Raw genomic sequence first — 26,213 nt, forward strand, 5'->3', positions numbered from 1 at the left:
TGCGGTAGCTAATTGCTTTAATTAAAGGCACATGTTCAAGCAGCAGATAGAGGTACTGTACAATCATCTGGGCTACTCAGGAACACATGTCAGCCATTAGGCCACAACAGCAGCCTCTATGTTATAATCAAGCGACAAAGACTGCAATAAGACGTCTTGGCAAACACCTGAGGGCCTAGTGTTTATGGAATGGAAAATATGGGCACGGCAGAACTGAAGAACCGCACTGGCAACTTCAGATAAACAACTGCACAGACTCCCGTGCGTAACCAATACACCGTTTGACCTAGACTGACCTGACTGATGGCTGACTGAATGCTGAACAAGCGCTGAGCCCTGTCGTCATGTTGTAATGCCAACACTGTCTGCCACTCGGGTATATGAACCAGTATACAGCATACAGGACCATGTCTGCATTCTCTGCTGCAGCACTGGTAGTATGTACGTATTATACTTACACGTTACAATTGAATTAACGCAGGAGAGATGGTGTAACGCTCAATAATGCTACATTTTGTCTTTGACTGTGTTACTTAAACCAGTGGTTCTCAACCTTTTCTGACCACTTTGTGTTAAGTGGTCAGATGGGTGGGCCTCGTGCATTTATTTATTTATCTGAATGATCAATCAATCGAATGTGTTCCGGCTTGGATCAATTATGGAACTAATGTTGTATGCTTAAGATTCCTATTTATCTGTATCAGAATGAGGACATTTTAACATTATTTTTCCATATTCTAATTTCATTTTTAAAATCCATATGTATAGACCTGTTGCTATGTGTAAGATGTGTGTTATTGTGTTTTCCACCTGCACAAGAAGCACTTCTGCTTTCCATAATGCCATCTGTCCATTGCTATTTTTAAAACATCTCATGTACGTAGTATATTTGACAATGTATTTGTTTAATCTGATTGCACCATCCCGTTACTTGACTTGTTCCGTTCTTCTATATTCTCTCGTCCTTATTCTAACTCTGCCTACTGTAACTGTATAACTGAAATTATTTTTGTGTGTTCTCAACATTGCAGACACTGAAAAGTAAGGGTGAAAATAAAGTTGATTCTGACTGGGAAGCAGTGTTGATTTTGAGAGCAAATTATGATTTAGTTTAGTCATATTTTAGTCACCTGAAATGTTGTAGTGTTAGTCTAATTTTATTGATTTTGTTGACAAAAATGCATGTTGGCGGGCCTTGATGGCGTCGTAATGGCAGATTTTACACTTGGTTGCATGCTCAAAATCTACCCGCTCATTTTAGTCTAGTTTTTATATGTTGATGAAATTTGCCAGTATATTTAGTCATAGTTTTAGTCAACATTGCTTAGTTCTTTAGTTCTTGTCAGTTAAAAAAGGTAGTCAACAAACATGTTTCGTCATAGTTTAGTCGACGAAATCAACACTGCTGGAAAGTGATGTCAGACGTACCGTCACGAGGGTGTAATGATTAGGGAAGGTCTTTGTGGGGTAAGCAGGCCTCATGTAAGGGGCTGTCGTACCACAGTTCCCTGAAATACACAGTGGTAGGAAACAAAAGTACTCACATTATTTACTTAGCAAACGTATCAATACTGCAATATAGAAATACTCTGTTAAAAGTAAAAGTCCGGAATTCAAAATGTACTTGAGTGAAAGCATTGGCATCAAAATGTACTTAAATTACAAAAAGTTAAAAGTAGTCATTCTGCAGAATGTCTCATTTCAAGTTCTCAAAATGTATTAAAAATCTTTTGAAAATAGCGGATTTACAAGCTAACAATCAGATTGCTTACGATTGCAAGCTCACATCGATTGCATTTACAATAACGTAATTTTTCAGAAAGGAAGCCATTGAGGGTTAAAATGGGTCTTCCAACTAGAGTAGAATTATTAATGTTCTGTACAAGTGTCCATGACAAAGAAAATATATGATGCGGAGACAATAAAGACTATTATTGTTATTGAAGGTGGTAACAGTCCATTTGCTTAGTACAATATTTCGGAGGGAATATTTAGAATGTCTGCAGGGTTGAGTACGTTGAATCTAGTTTGCATTAATACGATCTCTACTGGAGGATTTAGTTTACCCAATGAAATAAAATGGTGATAGTATCCAGTGTGGGGCAGATGGCCTGTCACAGCCAGATTTGGGAGACCAGTAGCTTTGTTGTTGCAAGGAAAGCGGTAAAATGAGACTCTACTCTAGTGGTTGTTTTAGTCTCAGATTTAGTCCAACGGAGGGACACAGTATAACTCTATGGGGACACAAAAGCGACACAAACAGTAGGACCCGGAAGTAGCTCTGGAGGGGGCGCTTAAATACTCAAATTGGAAATGTATACAACAAATTGTAAAGTAAAAACGAATACCCCTGAATTGAATTGAAGTACAGTACAAGTAAATGTACTTTGTTACCACTGGAAATGCATTCCTTAATGGACAATGCTTGGACAATTAGGATGTGTCGTACATTAGGATGGCATTCCTCTCTGATACTTACGTAACTTGCTGATGACTGGCAGGAGGGAGCCGTAGGCTTTCAGATATCCTGCCCTGAAGCCGTCCATGGATACCAAGATCAGAGGAGACTTGGAAAACCTTGGGGGTGAAAAGATAACAATAACAATAATATGAGTCTTAGACTGATGTTTAGACTGCCTTCTAAATCCTTTAAATGTTTATTCAACAATTAAAAATGATGAACACCAGGGGGCGCTGAACGTATTAATATATCGTCTCTGTCGGAGGGAAACCTCATGTCCAAAACCGATTCAAATTCAAGAACAGCACAAATAGCAGATATACGAGCTTGTGGAACTGCTACTTTTAATGTGCTTTAGTATGGATCAAGTAGTGTTACAGTAATTTAATTAAAAAAAAAACACACTTGTGAGGGGCGCTCTTATCATCATACATATTCATACATCTCATTCCGTGCTCAGCCAATGAAATTGGCCTTTGCAGGCCCACATGGCCTAAAAAAGTGTATATGGAATAAAAAGTTCTGTAAAATGTCTGCCACATTGGCTGCCACATCATGTCACGGGGGGCACACACAATTCCACACGTTGGACCGGCCAGTGACGCTCAAAATAGTAGTTGACCAAGTATATAGTCAAGAACAAATTGCAGATTGAAAACGCCCTCAGCTCTGAGATCACAAATTTAGCTCTGTAGTCTGTACTGTCATTACACCTGGGAAAAAACTGAATCCATTCACTTTGGGTCCACAGACAAGTCCTCAGACTTCATGGGCAGAGTTCGTGACAAATTTGACAATGTAATCACAAGCAAAGTAGAGGTTACCCATTTGGGTTGCATTTTGGATAACAAAAGTGGCAAAAAATGTCAACAAAAGTTATGGTGAATGTCAACCAAAGCAATGTTAATGTTGTTGACTAAGACTGAAGACTAAGTCGACTAAGGTTTTTCAGAAGACTAAATAGAACTAAGACTAAATTATGCGTTATTCAAAAGACTAAATAATTTCTGGCAAAATTAACATTGCATCAAGACTAAGACTAAGGACTAAGTCGACTAAGGTTTTTCAAAAGACTTAATAGGACTAAGACTAAATGGTGTGTTAGTCAAAAGACTAAGACTAAATCGAAATAGTGGAAAAAAGATTACACTGGACCAAAGAACACAGGGCAGAAGCTCCTCTCTTATCAACAACAGTGCATGGAGGACTTTAAGCTGGAGCCCTCATTCAATGTCATTTTGACTACAGACCTCTCAAAATAAACTAATAAGACTGCTACTAAAAGTCACCCCAATCAAAACTCACTTTAGTGTCTGTGTTGGCTCAAGACAGACACTAAAGACTCAGGCCCCTTTTCCACCAAAATAACTTTGGTTCTAGAACTGGTTCCATAGGTTAACTAGATTAATTGGAACCTTGGTGCTTTGACAGAACCGGCAGCCATTTTTGGGTTACAGTTCCAAAACAACTTTTAGGGTTCTGAACCATTTTCAGTGGAAACACTCTAAACTGGTTCAATATTAGGTGGGGAAAAAAAGAACTGAACCGGTTCAAGAGAGGCCAGAGTGCAGCATCTTTGCGTCTGGTCTTTAAGATACTCAGGGGAACAGTGCCCAGTTACCAAGTAGTCAAACTACTTCTCCAGAGAGAGTGATGCCCATGGTCATGACACAAGTAGAGATTATCTGACCTCATTCCCCCGAAATACAATGCTGCCAGCCTGCCACCAAAATGTGGAACGCCTCACCAAAAGCCATTAAAGATGTCGACTCCCTACCCAAACTCAAAACTAACCTAAAAGAATGGATGGCCTAAAATGCAATAGGGCTTAATAGAACACCGTGGTATAGTAGCATCCTCTGCCCCCTAACGTCACTACCCCTCCCTTTTCTGTAAATATACCGTTTGCCGCTATATGCTATGCTGAGCTTTTAATGATATTGTATTGCATGTATTGTATTGAGTACTTAGTATAACATAGTACATAGTATAATGGACGTTAATATAAATAAAAGCACAATTTCAATATAAAAGTATTCAATCTATCAATCAAAGTGCTCGAGGACCCCGGTCATTTAAGGACATATAGAGGGCTAAAGTGGTCAATGTGCACAAGCTGAGGGAAAGAGAGATCAAATAGCTCATCTCTCGACACTACACAAGTCTATCTTTGGCTGACGTTCAGACGGTATAACGTGACAGCGTGCTACAGTAGTCGGTGTTGTGTAGCGGACACAAAGCGTCTCTTTGACCGGAGGAAAGCCAAGACACGTCACACCACCCACGCGCAGACATGGACCCGGAGAGGAAGGGAACCACGGCGGAGATGAATCAAAGGTCTCACACGGTTCAAACAGATCTCTCCGTTTCCCCCGAATATAGACGCATTTTCCCAAAATGCAGCAAAAACGCTTTGCACATTATGTCGCCGCCCACCCACTTGCCGCAGTTAAAGGTTACAGATGCTATTCCGGCTGTATCTGTGGTTTTAGTCATAAGGTTATCAAAATGCCATGGTTTTCATAGACATTGGATACATATTACAGTCATGTTTCTACTCTCATAACGTTACATTAAGTTGTACTGCTCGATTTGTAAGTAAATGCGAAAAGATGTTTAATAAGAGACTGTCCCACAAGACTTGCTTTTCAGTCTGTAAAAGCGAGGCGTGCATAAAAAGAAATAGGAAGATTTAACTGAAGTTACTGCCAATGAAGCACTGCCAATAAAACACAGACACACACTGAATAAGTGACGTCAGTCATTAACATAATACAGTGAAATTAAACAAAGCACAGACAACATTCATTAGTTCAAAGATGTGTGAAGAGCTAAGGCCCAAAATAGCTTCAAGAGAAACCATACATTTGCTTTTCCAGACTGAGTCTGGGGATACACCCTTCCCCTTAAAGGACACACACACACACACACACACACACACACACACACACACACACACACACACACACACACACACACACACACACACACACACACACACACACACACACACACACACACACACACACACACACACACACACACACACACACACACACACAATTTGGAGACTGAGTTGTATCTTCACACACGCCTATGTACAAACTCAAATCGCTCCCCAAATCTTTTTTAGGATAAAAACAGAGGACCAAGACAATTGTCTATTTCTCAAATTCCACTACACTTGCGGGCTGCAGTGGGCACATTTGGCCCTCACATGTATAGTAACTCAAGTACCCGCACACACGCACATAGTATACGCCACTCCCCTTCACGTGCACATTACACTTAACTCAGCACCATTAACTTTGCACGGAGACCGTGTCTTCCAGCTAAGCTAAACACAATGATGAAAACCCCAGACTAATGTATGTGGGCTGTTTCTGTTTTTCTTTCACATTTAAAGAGCTAACGCGACACAAATACAGCCAAGGCCATCAGACCGAAGAAGACACAATATGCCACTCTGTTTTTGTCCCGAGCTTACAGCAGGGGTTAGGCACCAGTGTGAGCCATGACGAGATCTACAGTAAATGTGGTTGCACACTGGTGTGTGTTTTTTCGGATTTTGCGTTTTGCGGATCCGAAAGTACAGATGTGCCGTTTGAAATCTTCACATGTCCCGCCATTGGCAGTTCAGTAGATTAGATTGTCAGTGCATTGTCATTGTTTTCCAGGCCCGGAAGACTTTTACCAATTTCAAAATATTTCACATATTGCATATCACAATATTGCACACATAAGTGCAGGGAGAACAATGTAGTGCCTCAAAGACAATAGGACACCAGGTAAACCTAGTATCAATATGCTATCTAAAACAACATGTTAAACATTAAGTGAATCAATATATCAATCAAATCAAACTAAAAGCATGTGAACAACAAGCAACCAACGTGAATCTGCGCAGCATAGTGAAACCATCGCTTCTACGCCTAATTATAGGCAGCTATAATAAGTCAACGGTTAAGATAGGCAAGCAACATTCTGAGAAAAGTGTTAAGCACACCAGGCAATGGTGCAAGAACACTTTATGAGAGTTTTGACCACTTTGAACCGCGAGTCCCTATTTTGGGCATGTTGTTACAGATGGAGATTCCAAACAACAACAAATAAAAAGTAAAAATAGCAGATTACATTGCATGATCATGATGCTACGTGTTGTGACTTGTGAGCTTGTAGATCAGCCATCTTCGCCATACAGCAAAGTAGATAAGGCTAAAGTGCTTAAAACACTGATGACAGCACTTGATCTAGTTTCATATAAATAAATATACAGATGCTTGAGATTTCAGTTCCTTCTTTCTATATTTCAGTCCACTGTCACTGTTAAAGTGTTCTTAAAGGATCTGTGGTTTGTCTGAAAATGTCGCTCGTCTAAGTTCCCTTTTTGTGTTTATTTAATGTCTCATCTGCAGCTGTTGCAGAATATATTTTCCATCTGACGTGATGGAAAAACATAATTATCTTTCCATTCTAGGTGGAGACATCATGGGCCGCATTAAGGTGGTGGGAAAAACAGGTGGTATTGTTGAATTTGCTCAAACCTCGTTAAGCGCCCTTTCATATTAAGCAAGACTTGCTGAACGCACACACATATGGCATACAACTTTCCTGCATATTTTAGCATTGGGGGAGTGTCCATATGTTAATTATATTCGCTTTGCGCTATCTGCTATTAAGCCCCTTGACCTAAAAAGAGTCAGCGCATACCGATTAAACCTGGGTCTGTGACCACCTCTTAAATGCAAAAAGCAATGATTGATTTGACACAAGAGCGATCTGTGCGCTGCTCAGCAGTGTTGCCTGTTGCTTGTAAATATTGGTAGTTGTGGTTGCTTTTCTTGTTTCTAAAGTGCTTATTTGGGCTTTTCTCCTAATGTTTAAACCAGTGATCCTCACACAGTGACATTGCCATGTCAAGGAACCCCAGATGAATGCATTTTCCCAACTAAGGACCCTACATCCAAAAATATTTTGGGCCAGTGACCCCCATGACAGATTTGTGTTTTTAAATGTTTCAATAAAATGTTCAACCTTTTTTTTAAATAAAAACATCTCCATAATTCTTGGGAAGTTTGCTTTCATAGATAGATAGATAGATAGAGATACTTTATTGATCCCCAAGGGGAAATTCAGGTTATCCCAAAGCTCGTACAGGCATGTTAGTTAAAAAAACACATCACAAAAGCAGGGGGACACATGTTAAAGACTAAGCGGGAATAAACATAAAAGGCATTAAAAAGCATTTAAAAGGTGACAGTGGGGATGATTACAAATCTTTGTTATTGCACTCAGGCCCATAAATAACTAAAATCTAAAAAAACCTCAGTCCAGTTCATAGACCTAGCGGCTGGCCTTCGAATTGAAGAGCCTAATAGCTGTTGGTACAAAAGTTCTCTTGAACCGGTTTGTGTTGCACGGCGCTGAACGGAACAGATCCCTGCGGTTGCTTTTCCGGCCCACAAGGATACTGTGGAGCGGATGGCTCACATTGTCCATTATGGCCTGCATCTTGGTGTTGGTGCACCGCTCAACAACAGACTCCAGTGAGTCCGGCCTCTCCCCCAGTACTGAGCCGGCTTTCTTCACCAGCTTGTTCAGCCTCTTAGCGTCCTTGTCCATCACGCTGCCTCCCCAGCACACTGCAGCATAAAAAAAGGACACTTGCCACTGCCGACTGGTAGAACATGCGCAGAATTCTGCTGCACACGTCGAATGACCCGAGCCTCCTCAAAAAGAAGAGCCTACTCTGTCTTCTTATACACAGCCTCAGTGTTCAGAGCCCAGTCCAGTTTCTCATCCAGATGGACTCCCAGGTATTTGTAGGACTGCACCTGATCAATGGCTGTCCCTTGGACCATGACGGGCTGAAGAGGAGCAGGCTTTTCCCTGCGGTAGTCCACCACCATCTCCCTGGTCTTGGAGGTGTTCAGCAGGAGGCAGTTCTTTTTGCTCCACTCTCCAAACGCCCTTGTCACCTCCCTGTCACCTCCCTCATTCGCTGTATCACACCCGATTCTATTGTTATTCAGTGAAACGCTATCAAGCGAAAACCATAACATTGGGGCAGCAGCATTACGCATGCCGCACGGTATGACTCGAATGAAATAAAATAAAATAAACGTTATTTTACAGCTTTTACATTGGCCACGCCTTCATCACTGATTACCGTTTCGGACACGGGGCGGCTCGCCGGAACCGGGCCGGCACCGTGGGTGCGTTCATGTGGCTCTGGAACTTCCGGGGACCCCCCCCCCCCCCCCACACGGAGTTGCACCACTCACTTCACACAGGTGTGATTTTTTAACCTGCCATCATGCCATCTGGACAAAGATACAGAACCTTGCCTTGGAAAAAGGTCAGTTTTAGTAGGAGTTTTGTTCCCTCAGCCATTGTGGGATTAAACAAACTGCCCCGCCGATAGGATGGTTCTGTATACTGTGGGGACCTCATGTTTTTGTATTGTCTTGGTGTTGTGCTCTATGTTGTTTTTGATGTGGGTGTTTGAACAGACTGTGAAGACGAATATCCTCCGGGACAATAAAGATTAGTATTATTTATCATTCAGTTTGGTTTTAGCCGACCAATACTTTTAAGAATTAGTATTTATATGCTTTTTTCCCACGTCAATTGAATTATTTCATGAAATATGAATGAGCACGACACATCTGTTGTACTCTAGATAAATCTCTTAATTCTACCAGTCTATAACTTTCAATAGCCAGTAGTCATTGTCAAATCATCTTCAGTAATGTTCAGTTCTCAACCTCACCAACCAACCAACCAACCAAAATAAAAAGGCTGTTCTCTGTATGATTGCATGATGGAACAACAAACTATTTTACACATGTGTTGATTAAATTGACAAATGGATTAGAAGGTGGCAGGCACTGGCAGCCTGTTTTCCTCCCGAACTCCTGTCTATTTTACCAGTTTCCCTCAGCAAGACACTTAACACCTTACAAAGGTCTCTTCCTTTACTTTCTCCTGGTTACACGGATATGCTGCCAGGCAGTGCAAGCAAACATCCGTGTTTATTTGAATAATGGTTTTCAAATTGTTCCGTGATCGACCGAGAAGCCCCTGATCATCATATTTTATAGTCCGTAATGCTTCAGTGTCACTTGGCAAAAAATAACGCTGTCACGCTTACAATACTAAAGTACAAGAGGTGTTAATGTAATTAATTAGTAATGTAAAAGTCCCAATAGAAATAGAAATGAAACATTAGATTACCCAGGTGGACATTGTGGCTGTTCAATGTCTTCACACGGCTCCTCTAACCAGCTTTTCCCTCCAACTGAAAGAGAGAAGTTGAATGAAAGCAGGTCAGGAGTACAGTAGCATTATGCAAGTTTATCATTTTCCTGTGTGCTGTGTTATGTTTCTCATTGATAAATGGCTACAATACACATAATACCTATATGAACAAAGTTTGTCTTGTTATTATCATCGTGGCATCAAGTAAGGTGGGTTGGAACTGTTGAAGTCCCACTAATTACTTAGCAGCTAGGAGATAAAAAAAAACATGTATGATGTCAAAATCTAAATACAGTTAATACCGCACTCCGTTGTATGTCTTGATGGACCCCCCCCCCCCCCTCGTGCCATTCTTTAGCTCATCTAGCTCATTTTTACAAGTACTATGTAAACTACGAATTTCGGGCTTTCATTTGGTATATACTGTAGCTCGTGCGTGTAGGCCGTCTCTACGAAACGGTATCAAGCGAAAAGGAAAGGTCGGTCAATTGGATTAAACCCCATTTGCTGCGCTATGGGATGATGAAACTGAATGAACAAATGCGTGGAATCGCGCACGCCGCACAATGCCTGGCACAATGCCTGGCACAAGCCAAATAACGTCTTTGACTATACAATTATAAACACAATGGACACAAGGAAGTGGCAGGCACTCACTTCTGCTGATTATAGGAAAATTACAAAAAGATGGGTATAGGAGAATAAGGAGAGATGACACAGCCTTACTCCAAGGACATCTCCATGCAAGTGTGCAGCGCACGCCGCTCTACCAAACTAATTTGGCACGGCTTACGGGTATAAGTTACGGGTGGTTTTAAACTCCACTATCCGCCTTCCTAAATGTGTGTGACCAAAATAGCAATTTAGGGGAAAGCGTGCCAACACGCCCATGACCACACCTCTAGGCGCAAATACCGAAGTCAGCAAAAAAAGATACCACGTGACGCTTGACCAAAATACTATTAAGTTCCTATATTCGTAATTTTCGGGCAGCGGCTGAATAGCGGGCCGCGTCTCGGGTAATGGCGGCAACGAAATTGGAGCCTTAAATGTCTCAATGGAAGAGTAGGGACACCACCTCCAACCACTGCATATTGAATTAACATAAACTACAGTTGCAGCTTTTAAATCAGATTCACAGCATGTGGACTCTCATGTATAGACAAAGAATATATCATATAAAATCATCTTCACTAGTTTCTACGACTGTCAGTAAACACGTGATGTTGGAAAAGTGGATCATCTGACGGGTTGCATCACAAAGGTCATCGTACAGGAATTCAGGAAGCGTGTAGTCCAGGAAGCAGACCAGACAGAGACATTTACATCATCTCTGTATTGTTGCTGTGGTAACAACATAAAAACACACACCGTCGTCACAACCACCTCACATTGTTCGGTGAGCAACACCATCGTAGTGTCTGCATGTCCAGACACACGGAGAGTCGGAGACACATCTTTACAAATCAGATATTGAATTTGAGAATTTCAAACCACGTAGAAATGTGATTCATATTTGATTCACACAAGAAATATGTTACGATGTGTTTTCTTTTTTTCTACTTTTCTTTGCTGTTCAGACTTCTTTGCTGTTCAAAAGAAAAGGGAGATTATTCAAAAAATATGTAATATTTTTCAGGAATGTTTAAAAATAGCCACAGTAAAAACATTTAGCTGGGAGTTAACTGGGGACGTGGTGGAACCCAGTGGCCGGTGTGTGTGTGCGTGCGTGTATGTGTGTGTGTGTTACAGCTTGCTTACCTTTGCACACACTGTTGTAGTTAACGCAGCAGTCGCCTGATTTCACACAGTCATCAGAACAGGAGCAGAGGCTACTGGACAACCTCTCCTCTCCACAGCGGAATTTGGAACAGCTCCAGCGCTGACCTGCATGGGCAGGCAAGACGGAGGAGAGAGACACAACAAACTGGACTTTATGGAGTGGAAAGGAAGAGAGGGACGGAGGAATACATAATGAGCACTTAACAGAGTTGGGGTCCGTTACTCATGAAAGTAATACTACATATTACATATTACTTTATTACTCCCTGGAGAAAGTAACTAGTTACATTACTCGTTACATTACTTTTGCGTTACTCTATAAAATCGCCTGAGATGCATTGTCAAATAATAAATCTTATCCTACGACAACAACATAATATTTAGTTTGGTGTCTGTGAGGCCAAATCTCATCAAATGGTGGTCCATGGCTAAAATGCAGAATACATACTGGACCTTGATATGAAAATGGTTGAAAACCACTGTACCACGTGGTGGTTCTAGGCAAATATTAACTTTCCCAATATATATTCAAATAAAAATAATTAGACTGAGATAAATCAGTAGCCTATATGTTCACAGTGCTTTAGGATCCCTTTCTTTATGATGTGGAGTCCACTGCTCCATTGCTCATTAAATGTAGTTTTTCATTTTGGCATATTTGGTTTATTTATCTCTGCATTAACTATGACTGTGATTGTGAGAACACACTTCTACAACAAACAAACAGACCCTCCCACTGGCAGTGTTGCCAGGTTTTAGAAGAGAAACAAGCAGCCATGTCTATGAAAACAAGCCCAAAAGAAGCCTGACTGGTCTATTATAAAACAAGCCCAAAGTCGCTTATAATAAGCGGACATGGCAACACCCCAACGACTGCTCTGTCTCTGTGACAGTGGGAAACTGGGAGCTTGCTGTGCAGCGGAAAAGTGCTGCGGAGATTTTAATACCGAGACAACGTAAATGACAGTGATGACACAAGCACTGTAGGCTATTTCACAAAAAAACGGACAATGATTTGTCCGGCCAGAGGTTGATTTGGGAGGACAGGTGGGTCTAAAACCGGACGTCTGGCCACCCTACGAGTCCACGACAGTAATGAAAAATGCTGTGCTGCTGATGATCTAACACCGGTTTGACATGTTCTAGTCCGTACTGCGTTGCCAGCGCACCATTAGTGTTCATGTTCAACTCATCTCCGTTGTGTGCATTATTCTCCAAAGCAACACTGCTGAAAGCAGCCACATGACGCAAGTAACGAGGCGCTGCAGCGACCAGTAACTGTAGTGTGATTATCAAATTTGGAGGAGTAGTGTCGTTATATTACTCGTTACCGACCAAAGTAGTGTCGTTACAGTAACGAGATTTTCCGTTACTCGTTACACCCAACTCTGGCACTTAAAGCCCGATTTATACTGCGTTGCACACTGGTGTTGGATGCTGTAAATAGCAGATCTACAAGCTCATGACGAGTCACATTTATGACGCGTTGTGAGCTTGTAGACCTGCTATTTACTGAGCACAACACCGGCATGCAACGAAGTGTAACTGAGGCTTGAAGCCCTATTAGAACGACCGCGTCGCCCGCCTAAAACAACTGATCTCCGAGATGTTAGCATTAACCACTTGGGGAGTTATGCTAGGAACTCTCCTTTTTCCCTTCACATCAAATATCTTCGGATAACATTTTAAATAGCCAAATTGTCAACCCCAGAATAGAGACGCTAGTGTGATTAAGGTCAGTTTGAGATTGTGACACAATGTGACCTTGGAGACCTGCTTTACTTACTTTCTCTACATTGTTTCCCCAGAATAGGGACACGTTCAAATGCGTTTAACTTTAAATGGTTATTTTTGTCCAACTGTGAATATAAATTATATTCTAACGTCTGAATTATTCTTGAGGAAAAACAGTTAAGCCAGTGCAGTGTGGAAACAGGCAGTGAGTCATGCAGTACTGTACATTCCACTGTACTTGGCAAGACAATGCTCTAGGCAGAGAGAGCGCTACATAAACAGCTATCTACAGTATACTTCATTGTTCATCTTTCCTTAGAACAGTGATTCTCAAAGTGGGATCCGGAAACCCCCAGGGGTCCTTAGGTGGGGTCCCAGGGGTCCCCAGCACAAAGATTGATAGTTAAGAGTTACAGGTGGTCTGTGACTCTTGAGTGTACAAATGGAACCAAATGGACCTTACAGGTCCGTAACTCAGAGTGTATACAAATAGAACCAACTGGACCCTTACGGGTCTGTAACTCAGAGTGTACAAATGGACCTTACAGGTCCGAAACTCAGAGAGTGTACAAGGAGAACGAAATGGACCCTTACAGGCCTGTAACTCTGAGTGTACATTTGTGCACGTGCACACGGTTTGTCAACAGTGTGAAAATTGAGGGCGAGGGCGGCATCCTGTTCTATAACATGTGCCAAGCAAAATAGGTCACACCAGGGCATCAATAAGCACTGATTCATTGCTGACTTCCTTCTGGGGGAACTAAGGTATCTCTCCGAGTTGTCCTTCAAACGTCAATGCAGCACAAATGGAAATCGCCCTTGACACCCTGGGAATAACAACGCTGTTTGTGCTCAATACAGTCTCTGTTGGCTGAGCCAACTTGGCTCACGCAATATTCAAAACAAATGCTTACACCTAACATTCTGTGCATGGAAAGCACCCAAAAATCTATAGAAAATAAAGCTGATGTTCCGCGTTGCCTCCCCCTGCAACTCGTTTTACCTTTGCATCATGGAAATGAGTCCTACTGGATACTAAATGAGTCAAATCCTACGTAGCTTGCTGCTCAGCAGAAATGGTAATTCCCAAAAAATTATGGATGCGAAAAACATTATGATTTAATACCTCATGGGTCTGTAACTCTGAAAGAGTACAAATGGAACGCTGAGAAACAGCATTTTAATGTAATGTATTTTTGTGAATGGAAATGACAGATGACAGCTTTCCTGTGTGGAACTTGTGTGGAAGTACAGACTCTCTGTAGTGTTGGTCTGGCCTGAGAGACTACTTAAATCAAGCACACCTTGGGGTTGACATCATGTAGACTGGAGATAACATTGCCTTGCTCAAGGGCATTTCCATGGTAACCATTGGACGGACGGACAGACGGGCGTGCATACACACACACAATTACAATTTAGGCATTTAGCAGACGCTCTTAATCCAGAGCGATTTACAGTAAGCAAGAACAAAAGACATGGTAATACATCAAATACATAAAAATAGTCATCATGAATCATACGAAAGAACCTAACAGTGGAATATCTATATAATAAACTAGGCATATATATGCCTATAGTATATATCCACTATGTAGTATATATACTACATAGTGCTACAGTATGTCTACATAAAATGCTATCCAAGTTACATAAATTGAGCCTTTGCATACACCTGTAAGGTCGTCAGGGCAATGGCAAGTGCTATGGCAAGTGCTATGGGCTAAGATGAAGTCTGAAGAGGTTGGGTTTTCAGACTACGGTGGAAGATTGGGAGTGAGTCTACAGTTCTGATTGCAATGGGAAGTGCATTCCATAGTTTTGGAGCGAGAAGGGAAAAGAGTTTGGGACGCGTGGAGCGTTGTCCTGGTGTTTTTAGTGAAGGTACCTCTAGAGTCTCTGTGTTGGCTGATCTGAGCGTGTGGGAGGGCTTGTAGTGTTCGATCAGACTAGCAAGATATGGGGATTCCCTTATCCTTATCCCTTAACCTTTGGTTAATTTGAATGCCAGCATCAGAGTTTTGCCATTCCACTCACAAGATAGCTTCTCTAACCTTTAACAACTTAAGCCCTATTTCGCACATCGTTGTCGGGCAGAAACCCCTTATTTTAACTTGTTTTTTGTAAATGAATACCTTACATGCCCTACTTGATCACACATAAAAATAAACATTACATACAATTTGCAAAAGTAGTCGAAATGCGAAGAAGAGAGACACATTTTTAGCGACAAATTTTGAATTTGAATGCTGTAAAGTAATAGTTTTGGACATATGAGGTTTCCACCTGACAGAGACGATAGGACGGTGTTGTGCGGCAACAATAACAGATCTACTGTACAAGATAGTAGAACGGCTATATTCTCAAAATATTTGAAAATGTTTGAACATTTTAATTTATAATGACAACCAAAATAGGGAAGCCAGGTTGAAAAGTGTTTAATTTATAGCAGTCTAGATACTGTAACGCCATATATCATCTCTGTCGGGCAGAAACCTCATGTCCAAAACTTTTCAGATTAAAATTCAAAAAGCAGTATACAAGCTCAAAACACACCACTTTGCCCCACATTTCGAGCTTGTAGATGTACTACTTTTGAGGCTTTTGTGAGACACCGTAGTTATTTAGTATGATCAAGTCGGGCATTCATTTTACGAAAAATCACTGAAAGTTCAAATATGGAGATAGGAGGTTTCTGCCCGACAGCGCTGTTATATGATAAATCATGAATTGAGCGCTTTTCCAAGTGCTCAAAGCGCTTAACAATGGTTCATTCATACATTGGGTGAAGCGGCGAACAGTCGACGCCAGCATCCTCACTTCCCACATTCATTCGCACACCATTGGCCTCAAAAATCATTGGCTCACAAATGAACGGCCTAGACCAGATCTTTAAGAAACAGGTACTTAACAAAGCCCTGTGTATCCGATCTGATGCTGCTCACCCACTATACGGAGAGTACATCCTTCTCCCATCCGGCCTTCGCTTGCGAGCCCCCTGTGCCACAAAAAACAGGCACAAACATTCCTTTGTCCCGGTCTCTATTCACACACTGAATCGAGGATATAACCTTATGATGAGCACTTTTACTTTTTACTTTATTATCTTGTGCCTATGTCTATGCACACGCACTTTTATGACCTATCGCATAGCACTTTAAACGCCTGCACTTTAATGGTTGTGTACACCTTTTACTCTGGTATCCGCTATGTGAACTGTTTGTTGTCTGTACTGTTTCATTCATTGTTTAATGTACTGTCTATGCTGCAACCCAATTTGCCCTTCGGGGACACTAAATAAACCAATCAGCAAGCTAGCATCGACTCATTGGAGGCAATGTGGGGTTCAGTGTATTGCCCAAGGACACTTCGACATGTAGACAGGAGGAGCCGGGATTCGAACCGCCAACCCACGGATCATTGGAGGACGTGCTCTACCTCCTGAGCCACAGCTGCCCACTTTACTATATAAACTAAAGTATAGTACTCATACCACCGCTGCTGAGGTTAGCACTTAAGAAAGCACCTTACAGTATATTGTATGATGATGCACTATTTTCTGGGCAGTCTGCCATGCTGCCCAGAAAGTAGTGGATTCCGGCCCAGGCCGTAGCGTAACGGTCTGGGCACCGGACTGGTGATCCAGTCGCGGTGTGCCGCGGGTTCGACTCCCGGACCCGACACGGCCTTTACCGCATGTCATCCCCCCATCTCTCTCCCGTTTCCTGTCAGCCTACTTTCTATCCCTTAAAAAATCAATAAAGGCGTAAGCCACAAAAAAATATCTTTAAGAAAGAAAGTAGTGGATTCCAGCATACAGAGTTGCACTTGTGACGGTTTTCCCGGCAACAAAGGATCTTCCCGTGTAATTAAAACAATCAGGAAAGGAAGTGTTTTGGGGCACTGTTGGCGGTAACAACCCGTCCCTGTGTTATAATCACTCACACCTGCCCCTGAGAGCTGACGCAGCACTGACCAGAGCCATTCTTCATCACGTCAGGGACAGACATCACCCCGGCCACAGCCCGTTCTGACCACTACTGCGCCCTCCACCCGGCAAGCGATGCCAGAGTATCACAAGCAGGAGACTGTGGCAGAGCTTTGATCTAGAGGCCGTCGCCTGTGCTTAACTGATTTGCACTATACTGATGTACATTTAATGGGTTTAGGACTTCCATTCGGACTTCTAAGCAACTAAACACGATAGTGACCCGCATTATATATTGATTGCACTAATTGTGATTTAGGACCTCTTTAAATGGCAAGATAGTGAACATGCTTGTTCAGGCTTTTGTTCTCCAATGTTCTCCATTATTTGCCATTTTCTTTTGCTCCTCGAGCCACAAACGCAAAAGCCTGCATGTAACCAAGAGTTTCACCTCATCGTTACCCGTCAGTAAGTAAATATCCAGTTACAAAAAATTAAAATAAAAGTATAATAATAAATGTATTGTTTTTTTAATATTTTATCAAAATGTAATTTGTCCACAAATTCAAATAAAGTAAATGTATTAAATATGTTAAATATGGTAGCTTAATAGCTTATATATTGTTATCTTATGTCTGGGGAAGACACCAAAATGTCTTGTTTTGGTCTCAGGAAGCCCTGCTTTAGCATTTCAGTGTTAGTTACAGTATAGGCCCTATACTGTATAACTAACACTGAAATGCATTTCTATAGGGTAACAATCTCTCTGTATCACTCACTGCCTCAGCACAGCAGATGTGAGCGCTGACACAGCACACTGACAGAAGGGGATTCTTTAACATGTTAGTGAGAGATAACCCCCCCCACTCCATCCAGTCAGTCCAGTCAGTCAGTCAGTCAGTCGTGTAATTTGGACCCGGGTCAAATGGGCAGTCAGACAGGGTGGGGTGGAGTGGGGGGGGGCTCTGTCTCAGGAGACAAGTTGCTGTGGTCAGTAATCCAACGGGTAAACACACTCATCATCAGCCTTCTATACCAGTGCTAGCAGCGTGACTAAATATAGCGCCAAAATCTGTTTAACCACTATATTATATCGTGCTATAGTATAGTATACTAAATCGGCGACATCGCAAGCTCAGATGAATGGGTTCTACTGAATAATTTTGAAACATTTCAACAACACTACAAATCTTGCATGGGGGGCCCTGGCACAAAATGTTATCCAGGTAGGTGTGCATGGCAACCCTTTCTCTGCTCCTGCAGCAGATTGTTGTTGTTGAGGCACAATGGACAAGGAGAGACCGATCGTTGAAACAGAGACAAAAAGCACAAAAAGCACTATCATTATTAAAAACAAATAACGTTCCCAAAAATGAGAATGCCGTCTGAAGATTGACTATTCAGGTGAGGAGTCAAGTTGCCTTCAATGCTCTGGCACAGGTTGTGTGTGTGCACAGTGCACACTGGCCCAATTCCGATGTCCTCCTAAAGACTGTCAGATGCTGCAAGGGCCATGGTATAAAATGAATGGGACAGCACTTTGAAGAGGAGTCACTTGTAAAACTCTCACTGTCCTTATTTACAGGTTGTGCTTTATAAAGTCTGAGTGTTTATTATTATTCTTCCATTTAGGTTATTCTGTTCATTTAAATTTGTGTTTAGTTTAATGAGTGACATTTGGAGGATACCCTGGTATCCTCATATTTTATGTTACAACACTATGACTTATGACGCTATGAATTGTGGTGCTATATTACATATTCCTTTTAGGCAAAGTCTGCAGACTTAGAGAAAGGGTGCCTAAATGACTACCTTTATTTAATACTAGAATTTCGCTCATCCCAGAGTTACTTTGCCGCGCACTATGGGAAGAAGGAAATTGCGGGAGTTGACTCCACATGTAGTAACGGATGGGTTATTAGTTATTATTATGTGTCCTTATTAGTGTAGTGTAGTGTAGTCAACACGTTATGGCTCATACACACTGCCCGGTATTTGCTCCAATTATGCTGTCGGGGAGCATTTTTGGCGCTGGCCGAGATCGTGATCTACCTTTTGGGCACCGCTTAACTCAACCTTTTTTGTCCCAGGGCACACTTTTCATAGCCTAAAAATCTGGGGGCACACCTAGATATACGGTTTGTGTACACTGTATATATACACCGGTGTGTATAGTAAATATATATAGTACATATATATATATATAATATTAGTGGTCCATGACATGAAAATGTTTGAGAACCACTGCTCTAAAACAACATTGGACAATGATGTTTGACAGTTTCTGACTTGATCTGGTTAACATTTTCATAGACCTGGTTGCTTGTTTCCCTCTCAGTCAATGTGGCAACCCTGGTCAATGCCGTGTTGACTGTTGATCCTGTATGATGTGATTTAGCTTAGCACACAACAGCTAGGAGGATGCAGCAGGCTGATGCCGTCATGTTTAACAGTATTCTGCGCAATTTATGTCCCCGAATTTATGGATATGGACTTATGGCTCCATCGCTGCCTCTTTCTTTAGTAGAAGTAGAAATTTAACGTGTTGCTGACTGTTTACCTCCCTCTCTCACGCGCGCGCGTACACACACACACACACACAGCTGACGTCCTCTCCCACCGACGTCAGCTGTTCATTTATCTCCTTATTCATACACGCTTTGAGCTGAGAGAAGCTATAAAGCGCCTTTTAAATATGACAATGCTGTATGGTTTGACAGCTTAAATCCGCGCGGCAGTGTTGTGTGTGTGTGGGACACGGGGTAGTGTGTGTGTGTGTGTGTGTGTGTGTGTGTGTGTGTGTGCGTGCAATCAGAAGTACTGGCAGTAGCGAAATAACAAACGCGATCTGTCTAATCGTAGTAGTTAGGCTCAAACCAAGTAGTTTCTAAGCACAATGTTGATGTAACTAAGACATTCGCTGAGCGACCTATATTTTAAATACAGAGATTTAGAAGGAATAAGCGAAATGGTGAGGCGACCTTCCGTGAGGTAAGGTTTCTCTGCGGAGACGGAGGGAGATCCATAGGGGAGATCACATTACAGCAGCCAAAGAGGGGGGGGGGGGGGGGTTGCGAACTGTTTTCATGCGAACATCTTTTCATTGGCTAGTGCGCACATCTTTTGCGCCACGTGACAACTTTACAACTATTAAATTAGATAAAGTCTCAATAAACACGCTATGCTCATCTGGCCCATGTTGACTGGGGCAGTAAATACCAGCTATGGCAGTGGGTGGGGAGAGGTCCCGGTGTAGAATGCATGCGTGCCACACCCCACCCCAGCTGCTGGGGCACTGCTTAGTTAGCCCACAGTGACCACCATCATGTCCCCTGAAATGGAAGAGGGGGGGGGGGGGGGACGTTTGGGCACCGACCAAGGAACAACGACCACGTTCCCACCAGATGGAAACCATAGTCAGCCTCCTCCGGGAGCGCAAACATTCCCCTCCCTCTGGAAAAGCTCTTTAAACAGTGCTACGCGTTTGAATGATGTGTTGTTTTGAGAGCGGGGAAATACCCACATTAAACCACCGAGACGGAAACCTATCTTGTAAAAGGGAAAAAAAGCGTGTACACATGAGTGATCTAACAAACTCTTCCTCTCTGTGTCGCTCTCTCTTCCTCTAGTAGCTTTCACTCAGTAAAGTCTTCGGTGGTAATACAAGTCATGTTCAATGGAAGCCAGTGGCATGGAGCTAGAAATACACTTGTTATTGCATTCCGGGCTGACAAAAGTTGTGCTTGCTTCAACTTTGTTTTGGCACTCCAATGACGCGATGCAGTGTTACTCAATCATTATTGTTTTTATTCTGTAGAAAGAAAAAAAAAAAATGTGTTGCTGTTAACCACTTCCCTGTGCTACCCTTTTTATTCAGGAAGTTTGGCTTGGGCAACATTTCAGGTTCAAAGGTGACTTTGCAGCAATGTAGCTCTCCATGCTTTTGGCATTGCTAGTGTGACGTTGCAGCTTTATTGTTAAAGTAACAAAATTGTACTGTAGAATCTTTACTACTACAGAATCTCAATGTTGGGTCTGGAGGGGTCTTTGAGGACGTTCCAGGCGTTCCCAGTTAAATGATTGATAGGAGAAAAAACATTCTGGAACAGAGTTAAATTAACCCTGATGATTTGGCCGTGTAATGTTGATCCCCTCCTAATTACTTTTATTTTTTATTTATTTTTGCTTTTGCTCAAAGCGCTACACAATGGTTCATTCATTCATTCATACATCCTGGACTGTAAATAGAATGCCTCTTGGTTATCAGGTGAGTGACTTACCGGGTTCAACGCAGACCTCGTCATAGTCCAGACAGCAGGTCCCCTCCGCCTCGCAGGACGCGTCACAGTGGCAGGAGGCGGCCTTGTCCCTGGTCCCAGTTATACACCTGTTCCTGCAGCTGGTCACTGTGCAGGGACGGTCACAGAGAAGACGCACGGCTTAGGATTTAAGGCTAATTAGACCGGCACCGGCCTACTCAAGAACATTGCGAGTCTGAAGGCAGTCGGTCCCATATTATGGGCATGCCCATATATGGGCGATTGGAGGTTCTATCCGACAGTCTCAATACCAGGCACCGCCCTTCCTCTGGTCCTCGGCAACGCGTGTACCAAGTTTGGGAGTCTGCATGTCAATCGGTTCAATCTGTCATGCTCTATGTGGAAGGAAATTAATAACAAATATCACATTAGCTTCTCACATCTCCCTCACGCTGTTATGCGGGAGTTGCTAATGCATGCGTCTACTACCAAGACTCTCGCCTAATCAAATCAGAATATTTACCCATATGAAACTGTGTGAAAGGCCAACACTGCACTATGTCCCCGGACACTTTCCCCATTTCATATGTGAAAGAGGCTATACTGTACCTTTAACATCACAGCGTTGCTTCATAAAGAACACCACAGCAAGGATGACCACCAGTAAACACAGCAATAGCACCTGCAGGGCAAGAGAGGGCAAGAGTCAACGTTTGGGAAAGGTTGTTTGGGAACTTACAGTATGGGCCCATTATTTTACACTCTCTGGGTTTAATGAAGACTCAGGATTTGACTGTGTATAAATAATGGTTAGCAAGGAAGGAAGTGAGCCAAATAAAACAAGGGCCCCCTGTTGGATGATGAATGATAGTCAAAGTACGACTTAATATAAACCCAGCCGAAGGAATTCAAACATTACATCACTGTAGGCAGTGGTTCCCAAACAATGGGTCATTTCAGAATTGTGGGTCTTGAGCTGAAAAGGTTTGGCAATCCCTGATTTAGTTGGTCTGTGATATACTGTAGGAATTGATAGTGGCCTCGTTCTATTTTTAGAAACTCTACTACAGCCAAGTGTTTTTAAAAGCACTTGTTTTTCGTTTTTTTTTTTTTGGGTTGTGGCTGCAAAGGAATTTAATAGCTTTCATATGGGCCCAATTAAATTGAGCCAGACAACGATGGTAAATGGTGCTTTTAGAAGCAGCTCAATTCATTATACTGATAAAAGGATTTTGCCATAATAAAACTTTTACTTCCATTATCCATTACAGTGCTGTACATTACCTTTGAATTAGGCCTACTACTAGATCCAAAAACAACCACGATTTTATACAATGCCATTGCCATGTGCAATTACCTTATTGTGTTGTGTACAATGATGTTGCTAAAAGAATGCACTGGAAAGTTTATCCGACTACAGGAATGGAAATATTACTTATTATTTCAAGAGTTAAGGCACAATGTACCGGTAAATCCCTGCAATGTACTTATGTATTTATATGTTTCTGTGACTTAACAGTGAAACCTTTTGGGTGCCCGCTGGCCAAGTGGTCCAGGCGCATGCCACATATAGGCTTTGGCCTGACAGCGTGTCGTGTGTTCGAGTCCCGTTCATGACGACCTTTGCTGCATGTCTCTCCCCTTCTCTCTCTCCCTCTTTCCTGCCTATCTTCACTTGATACTATCAATAAAGGCAGTGAAACCTTTTGTGATTTGGAAGAGCGATTTATTTAAGCAATAAGCCACGAGAGGTCTCAGGTTACGGGTATTTTACAATGGCTGGGGGCGTAGGCAGACCAAACGCGTAGCGGAGGGTCTTCTACCCTCCCAGCCATCGTAAAATACCCGGTAAGCTGGGGCTTATTGCTTTTCTAAAACGGTTACAAACAAATAGCAATATTAACCTAATAAAACTATTACATTCACAAAAGTAGCTATACGCTTTGCACCACCAGAGCGAGCCACATCACTTCCTTGTTTTGCTCGGCAAGTAGGCTATGTGACGGGAGAATAGCGCATGATGTCTTTACGGGGCTGCCTGGAGCCACACATTCACAGTCATATGAGCCGGGCGGTGCTTAGACGCCCGCACGGCATGGGTTTGTAAGGCAATCAAGCGCTCCCCTTCCCCAGTAAAGCTACAGAGATGCGGAATCAGCTGCAAATGATATAAAGTGATTGAAGGTGTGTGGGTTATCGGTGAAATTTACAACGGTCACGTGACTGTAACCAGCCAATCAGAATCAAGTATTGGGACTAAACGTTTTAGAAACAGAAAATAATTGATTTGCAGCCCAGGGTGTCTAACTGGAAGTACAGGAAGGAAGGAGAGGGTCAAACAAGTTCTGTACTTAGACACCAGTAGTTTTATTGTCCTATAGTGAGCCAATGACGGAGATAAAAGGAGGCACAAAGGTTAAACAAACTGTAGCAGCACACTACAGTACAATGTACATGAATCTACATGAATTTTAAGGACCCCAGAACTACAAATGATACCCCCATCTGGGAGCTTCACAGTAAAATCACAGTCGTCTAACTGTCTACCTTTGAACAGTTTTTCTGAAGCAGTTGCTGGGTTAAGAAGAACCTCCTTAACTGTACTATGTCCTACACTACAGTACCTGAGATTGGAAGCCGACTCTCCTGCATGACAGCCCAAATAGGCTCCGTGCATTACTGTATGCCACCCTCTGGAAACATAGAACTACACCTACAGTACTGTGAATAGTGTCTGTCTGTCTACTACTCAGCCAAGAGGCAATCCCCGCTTGGCCTGGGGCGTTTATGAGTTTATAATAATAATAACTTTATTTGTATAGCACTTTTTTTAAACAAGTTTACAAAGTGCTTCACATACAAATACAATACACAAACAGGCAATTAAAATCAACAATGGGAATTAATCAAATACAAAAAATAATAAAAGACAAGATAAAAAGCAGAAACTGGAACTGTTCATTCAAACTCATTAAAAGCCTTTAAATAATAGTGGGTTTTAAGAGTTTTTTAAAAGTGGACACTGAAGTGGTCTGTCTGAGTTCCAGAGGTAGTTGGCCCTAGCAGCAAAGGCTCTGCCGCCTTGCGTCACCAGCTTTGTGTTGGGGGGGGGGGGTTGAGTAAAACTTTGTCTGCTGATCTGAGGTTACGGGAAGGTATGTGCGGGGACAAGAGGTCGGAAATGTATGTAGGTGCTAGTCCATTTAGTGATTTAAAAAAGTTAATTTAAAATCAATTCTGTACATGACTGGTAACCAATGCAGTGAGGCGAGAACAGGAGTAATATGGCATATCTCTTGGTTTTTGTAAGAACTCTGGCTTGAGTTTGAGTCATTTGTTATACTGTTGTGAAGACCACCTCCAATCACTGCACATGTAGTCATATTCTATTAGCCCTCTGGTGTGTGGCATTTTGTACAAAATTACTATCCTCTAGATTTCCTTTCCCCACCCAAATATTTTTTAAAGTTGTTCAATACAAATTGAAGACTTGACCAAGAAGTGTGTTAAATGTCTCTCCACATGGGATACATGTGGGTCTTGGCTCTCTGTAATTGTGGGGCTGGTGTAGTACAGTACACTTGACTACAGTACAGTACAGTGCTGGCTGTGGGTTGCTTTCTCTGCCCAGAAAGGGCTGTACTGCTCACGTGTGCCCAGGGGGTCTCTTACTCTTTGTAATTAGCTGGGGCGGCTCCCTGCAAATGCAGTCCAGTTAAACAGGAGCTATTCAACAGTCTTATCATTTCAGCCAGTTCAGTGGCCTTGTGGTTAGAGCGTCCTCCCTTAGATTGGGAGGTCGAGGTTCGATCCCAGCCATACCAAAGACTATAAAAATGGGACCCAGCCAGCAGTGCCTCCTTGCTTGGCACTCTGCATCAAGGGTAGGATTGGGGTTAAGTCCCTGCGTCATGTCCAGGGGGTTTACTTGTGAATCATGTCTGGGGGATGCCTCACGCTACAGAAACAGTAGATAGACTCCTGTTCTAAGGGCCACGTGGCTCAGCAAGGCTTACTTAACGTACTTCCTCATTTCAGCTCATAGGAAGCCCCCGTTGCACTGAAATGAAGCACACGTGCAATTATCCTGGCTGGTTATTGGCAGTGGAGGTGTGGAACTGAGGGTTAAACCTTGTATTAAAGTGTTGATGCCACCCAGGTCCTGCCTGTGTCCTTCAATCCACTGCTCTTTTAAAGGATGCACAGTGGGTTTATAGCATTACAGTCATTATCAGAGGCATGTCCGGCAGAAACCAGATTTGATACAATAACAGTCAAAAGGATTCAAATTTTCTCAAAAGAGCAGAAAATTCTACTGCTGAGCTGAGACCAAAATCCCGCAAATACACCTCCTGTCAACCAGTAGTGGCCCTTACCTGACCACAGGATCCACAGAACCTCATCTGAAAATATGTTGTGTAAAATGTTTAAAAAACATTCCAGATTTGTAAAAATAAATAAATAGCCGATGTATATAGGATTAAATTGGTTAAACTGAGGCAAGCCCAAATAAGCAAAGTTCTACACTTTAGAAACAAGCTCCAAAAAACACCAACCGACAATTACCAATATTACAAGTGACTTCACAGGAAAACAACCCCAAAGTTGCTTAATATAAGCAGACTTGGCAACACTGCTCAGGATCCTCATAGATCCAGCAGTATGTACGTGCGTACGCACACACACACACACACACATACACACCCACCACACCTACTGTATGAGTGTCTTCAAAGACGCTAAACTAGTAGTTAGGTACCATGTACTGTAGACAGTGGTGTACAGTACT

The 26,213-nt window shown here is 42.3% G+C and overlaps 1 protein-coding gene across 1 annotated transcript in view; it reads right to left on the reverse strand.

Annotated features, from left to right (window-relative positions):
* enpp1 (ectonucleotide pyrophosphatase/phosphodiesterase 1) overlaps window positions 1–26,213 on the reverse strand; it is a 74,426-nt gene that overhangs the window by 44,877 nt on the left and 3,336 nt on the right. The window contains exons 2-7 of the mRNA XM_083789912.1: window positions 22,034–22,106; window positions 21,446–21,571; window positions 11,483–11,608; window positions 9,698–9,761; window positions 2,480–2,577; window positions 1,429–1,508 (exon numbers count right to left, since the gene is read on the reverse strand). Of these exons, the coding sequence (XP_083646038.1) occupies window positions 1,429–1,508; window positions 2,480–2,577; window positions 9,698–9,761; window positions 11,483–11,608; window positions 21,446–21,571; window positions 22,034–22,106 (567 nt within the window). The remainder of the gene's footprint in view (window positions 1–1,428; window positions 1,509–2,479; window positions 2,578–9,697; window positions 9,762–11,482; window positions 11,609–21,445; window positions 21,572–22,033; window positions 22,107–26,213) is intronic.

Source organism: Protomyctophum parallelum (genome assembly GCF_964188405.1).
Source record: "Protomyctophum parallelum genome assembly, chromosome: 19".
NCBI classification, from domain to species: Eukaryota; Metazoa; Chordata; class Actinopteri; order Myctophiformes; family Myctophidae; genus Protomyctophum; species Protomyctophum parallelum.